This window comes from Aplysia californica, unplaced genomic scaffold (assembly GCF_000002075.1).
Source record: "Aplysia californica isolate F4 #8 unplaced genomic scaffold, AplCal3.0 scaffold00495, whole genome shotgun sequence".
Classification (NCBI taxonomy): Eukaryota; Metazoa; Mollusca; class Gastropoda; order Aplysiida; family Aplysiidae; genus Aplysia; species Aplysia californica.
The window spans coordinates 60,634-65,241 of record NW_004797765.1 but is presented as its reverse complement, the minus strand read 5'-3'; the positions used below and the strand labels follow the sequence as shown (position 1 = coordinate 65,241).

Below are 4,608 nucleotides of genomic sequence, written 5' to 3'. Positions count from 1 at the left end.
GTGACATCTCTAATCTTCTGGCGCTCATATTATGACCTTATGCAGTTGCAAGCGCCGTAAAACCCTCTACTAAAACTAAACTAAAACTAGAACAGTAAAGAGAAGGTTTAAAAAAAAAAGAAGTGTGCCCGCCAACTACAAACATAGAAATTACGGATAATTGGTTTTGGGAGACAGAAGTTTGAAACTTACCCGAGGGTGTGTAGTGAGGGTGGACGTGCCTGCAACATAACAAATCTGAAAAGAAAAAGTGGGAAATCCAATGAATGAACTATTTGTACAACTTCTTTTCTTGCATTGAGGCTTCTAAAATGACCTTTTAGTAATTTTGTTACCCCCCCAAAAAAAACACCAAACAAACAAAAAACAAAACAAAAACAAACCAACAAACAAACAACAAAAACAAAAATAACAAATAAAAAAACAGGTGCCTTTTGATACCAACGCTTGCTTCATCGTTGCAGGTAAAAGATAAGGCAAAGTGTTTTTAATTTTAACATACTTGTGAACATAAGTGAGACATGAAAAATGAAAAAAGAATATCTATTTCAAAGACATGTCACAAAGACATTGAAGTTACAGTACAGGATAATTAAACACTATAAAAAAAACCCCACACAATCTCTCAGGCCTCTGCCTCCATTTCTTTTTGTGAGCGGTCCAAAATTTCAATTTCATCCAGTCCAAGTAGATGATTTAACATAATAAATGTTAAAATAATAGTTAATTTTTTTGGATAAAGTAGATCTAAAACAAGAAAACACTAGTTACATTCCAACTGACTTTCACATCGATACACTCTAAATGTCTTCTTAAAAAAAAAATCAGAAAAGATTTAACTCTTTAAACCCTGAGTTTTTCCACCTTTTCCCACAGTTTTTTCTACAGTCACCTAAACCTGGTGCACTGTGTCTCATTATAACCCCAAAAGCTTGCCTCCAACTTCTAAATAGCAAAAACAAAGGCTTACCCATTACAAAAAAAAAAACGTGGATTGGGAATAGTTCCGAAAAACAAGAAAAAACTAGCACTAAATGAAACGCAACAGTTGTCACTAGTATTGGACACTCCCAGCCTCCGATGGGAAACGGGGTTATTACCGCCAGACGCTCCAGCGTCCGATGGGGAACAGGGTTATTACCGCCAGACGCTCCCAGTGCCCGATGGTGAACAGGGTTATTACTGCGTCGGATGGGGAACGGGGTTATTACCGCCAGACGCTCCCAGCGCCCGATGGGGTTTAAAGAATTAACAAAAACGAAGTTATATTCTCCGTACTACAGGTACCTTCTCAAATGTGGACTGGATGATCCAGTTACAACTGCCAATACAGCAGCCGGAACTGGCGGGGGTCACTGTGAGGGAGCCAAAGATGTCCTGTGGAGGATATGAAACGTGAGTAGTTTTAGTTTTAGTAGAGTTTTTACGGCACTCAAAACTGCATAAGGTCAAATGAGTTCCAAGGGGTGGATGTCAACAGAGAAATCCATACAGGGAATCATGCTTACTCTGCTCACCTCTCTAGCTTTAACAGCATAAAGTCTGCTTCGACTATCAAGGAACCCCGGAAAAAGCGAGTGTGACAAACAAACAAAAGAAGTAGAGGACAAATGACTAAATAAAGAGTAGGAAAGAAAAAGCAGCAGTTCCCTGTTGTAGAACAGGCACAGTTATAAGCATGAAATTGATGAATCAGCCCATTTACAATTCTACTGTGCAAAAGAACATGTTAATGTTCCCCCTTTGGAAATGGCCTAAAGACACTTCAGTCAGTAGCACCGCCCCATGGGTTAAGTGTGAATAATAACGAGAGGTGCCAATTGGCTTCGAATAATAACCCTGAACATTTCGAACCCTGTGGAGACATAGGCCTACGAGTATGGATTCAAAATTCAGGGTTGACAGTGTCTTATACATTTTTATAAAAAGTGAAAAATTCCAGCCAATTTCAGAAATCCAGATTTTTTTTATAAAGTGCAAAATCCAGACAATTTAAAAAATCCAGATTTATCCAGAAAATTGACAAAATTGTTTATTAAAAGTCTTGTAAACTTTTACCTAGCTTTCAACTGTGATACATTCTTCATGTAAAAATACCAAAGCACAGAGAGAGAGAGTGAGAGAGAGAGAGGGTGCGGGAGAGAGAGTGAGAGGGAGCGAGGGAGAGAGAGAGAGAGAGAGAGAGAGAGAGAGTAAAAGACAAAGTCCTCAAAAAAATCTGTACACAGTGTATGGTTTGTACTGACCACTTTCTGACTGAAGCCAACAAGCTGCACTTTGGAGAGGGCCGAGTTGATGTCATGAAGGGTATACAACTTGCGCCACTGTCTAGGGTTGATGGCGTCTCTCAAAGGTGCAGGCAGGCTTCTGGAAACGCAATTGGGAGGCATTGTGGCAAAATCAGGCACTCGTCAAAATATTGAAGTCAAAGAAAAAGGTATTTTTCTGTCTAGCTGCTGTCATCGGGAACGAGGAAGAAGAAAGTACTTTTTCCCAACATTTTGACATTTTTATTTATAAAATTTTTTATGCTCAACCCATTTATCTCCATATAAAGGAACATTTCCATGTGAATTTAACTGAAAGACGCTGATTAATGGCACAAAATACGTAGTTTTTCAGTTTTCAAGGACTCTCAAGCTATAGATGTTACCAAAGTTTGGCAGCCATTTTCTCGCTAATTTTGATTTTTACCTCTGAGACCAGGCCACCCCCACCTCCTTCAATGGTAAATATCTCGACCTCTATTCAAGACACTTTGGTTATTTTTTCCCCCCAGAAAGCAAGGCAAATGAATAAGCTTTCAGATAATAATACCAATAACTCCACATGTCCAAAAACTGACGAGTGCCTGATTACACCGCATTGTGACACAACTGTGAGGTGTGCTGACAAAATGAGTTACTTCTCGCAATCCACAAACGGAGATATTGGCCAAAAATCGACATACGGGTCAATTGTGTAGATTTACTATTGATATCATATCCTTTGAGTATAACATGCCTTTTATTATTTCATACTTATAAATTGTAAAAACAGAGATGGGCATGTTCGACTGTAGTGACCCCAACCTTGTGGACAAGGTGTGACAAATTTTAGAAAAATTCACCGATAAGACAAGCGTGATGTATCTATTTCCATAGGGCTCAAATCCGAGAAGCAACTCATTTTGTCAGCACGCTTCACAATTAGAACTTCATGAAGAAAAGAGCAAGAACAGTAAATGAGATGAGGGTGCGGTGGCAGAGAGGTTAGTGCGCACGTCTTCAAAGCAGAAAGTCCTGGTTCGAGCCTCGGTTCAGACACAGATTTTTTCGCCCCCTCCTGCCCACCCAGCAGTCATGGGTACCTGACTTCGAGTTGGGGATGAAAAGACGGCGTGGAAAGGAACTGGCCACCCTACCACAATATGCCGAAGGCCCAGGAAGTTGTCTCACTAACAAGGGAATCCCCAATGTCCGGATCGGATGCGGGAACAACTTTACTTTACTTTTACAGTAAATGAGGCCTCTCGGGGTCGAGAGGCACAGTGTTCATCTCTCATTCAACAGGTCCTGGGTTTCAAACCTGACGGTGGTCAACAATTTTCTTCTCTCTAATAATAATTTCCCTTTAACCTTCTTCTCTGTTCTCTAAATATGTTCTGTCATCTGCTTCAATTTCCACTTTCTGCTGCTCATTAGTGATGGGCGATATCAGCAACATCAAATTCGATACCACATTGATATTTTTTCACATGAAATATCAATATATCAATATTTTTTTATATTACAAAATAATTATAGATAAATTGAAATTCGCCATCAAATATATAGATAATTAACGAGTCGGGTTGATAAAGTATCGACGCGCAAAACAAAGCTGTCTTCCATTTTTAAATTTATTATTTTGAAAACATTTTTTGTGTTTTATTGTGGGGAAAACGTAAAGTCAATGAGGTATCCTAGTAGATATACATATCTCTCTCTCTCACTCTCTCTCTCTCTATCTCTTTGAGGGGTGGGCATATCAAAATATCGAAATATCAATACTTTTCTCACTGCTTCAATACGGTATCGATGTACAAATATATCGATATATCGCAATGCCCACCACTACTGCTCATCTCTCTGCTCAAAGGCTTTCAATCCCCTGCCTATTAACTTTATCCCGTTTTCTTTTCCCATCTCCCACCTGTACAGGTTCTCTGAAATACCTGTGGAAGTTGAATATTATATCTATAGCTGTCCCCGTGGTTCCATGCACCCCGCATAATTTAGCAAAATTTGATCATTTTTTGCATAATTTCTGATTATTTTCTTTTATCATTCTTTGTTAAAAATTAAAAGAATTGCATAATTTCACAGTTTTGGGCTCAATTAGCATAATTTCAGAATTTTTCTTGCATAAAATGACGGGGACAGCTATAGAAAATAGAGGAGGAAACCTCACTTGATGATATTCTCTTGCTTCCACTTTGAGGCCACGGCAGATTTGGGATTCCTCTCCACATACTTGACCAGTTCTTCCATGTATTGTCTGTCAAGGAAAAAGCAAAAGTAGTGAAGAGGAGGGAGAGAGAGAGAGAGAGAGAGAGGGAGAGAGAGAGAGATAGAGAAAGAGAGACTG

General features: G+C 39.2%; 1 protein-coding gene across 1 annotated transcript in view; it reads right to left on the bottom strand.

The window, feature by feature from the left end:
- LOC101847061 (integrator complex subunit 9) overlaps positions 1–4,608 on the bottom strand; it is a gene marked incomplete in the record, with an annotated part of 42,958 nt that overhangs the window by 26,303 nt on the left and 12,047 nt on the right. Inside the window, 3 exon segments of the mRNA XM_013086718.2 lie at positions 193–237; positions 1,288–1,377; positions 2,247–2,367. Coding sequence (XP_012942172.1) covers positions 193–237; positions 1,288–1,377; positions 2,247–2,367 — 256 coding nt within the window.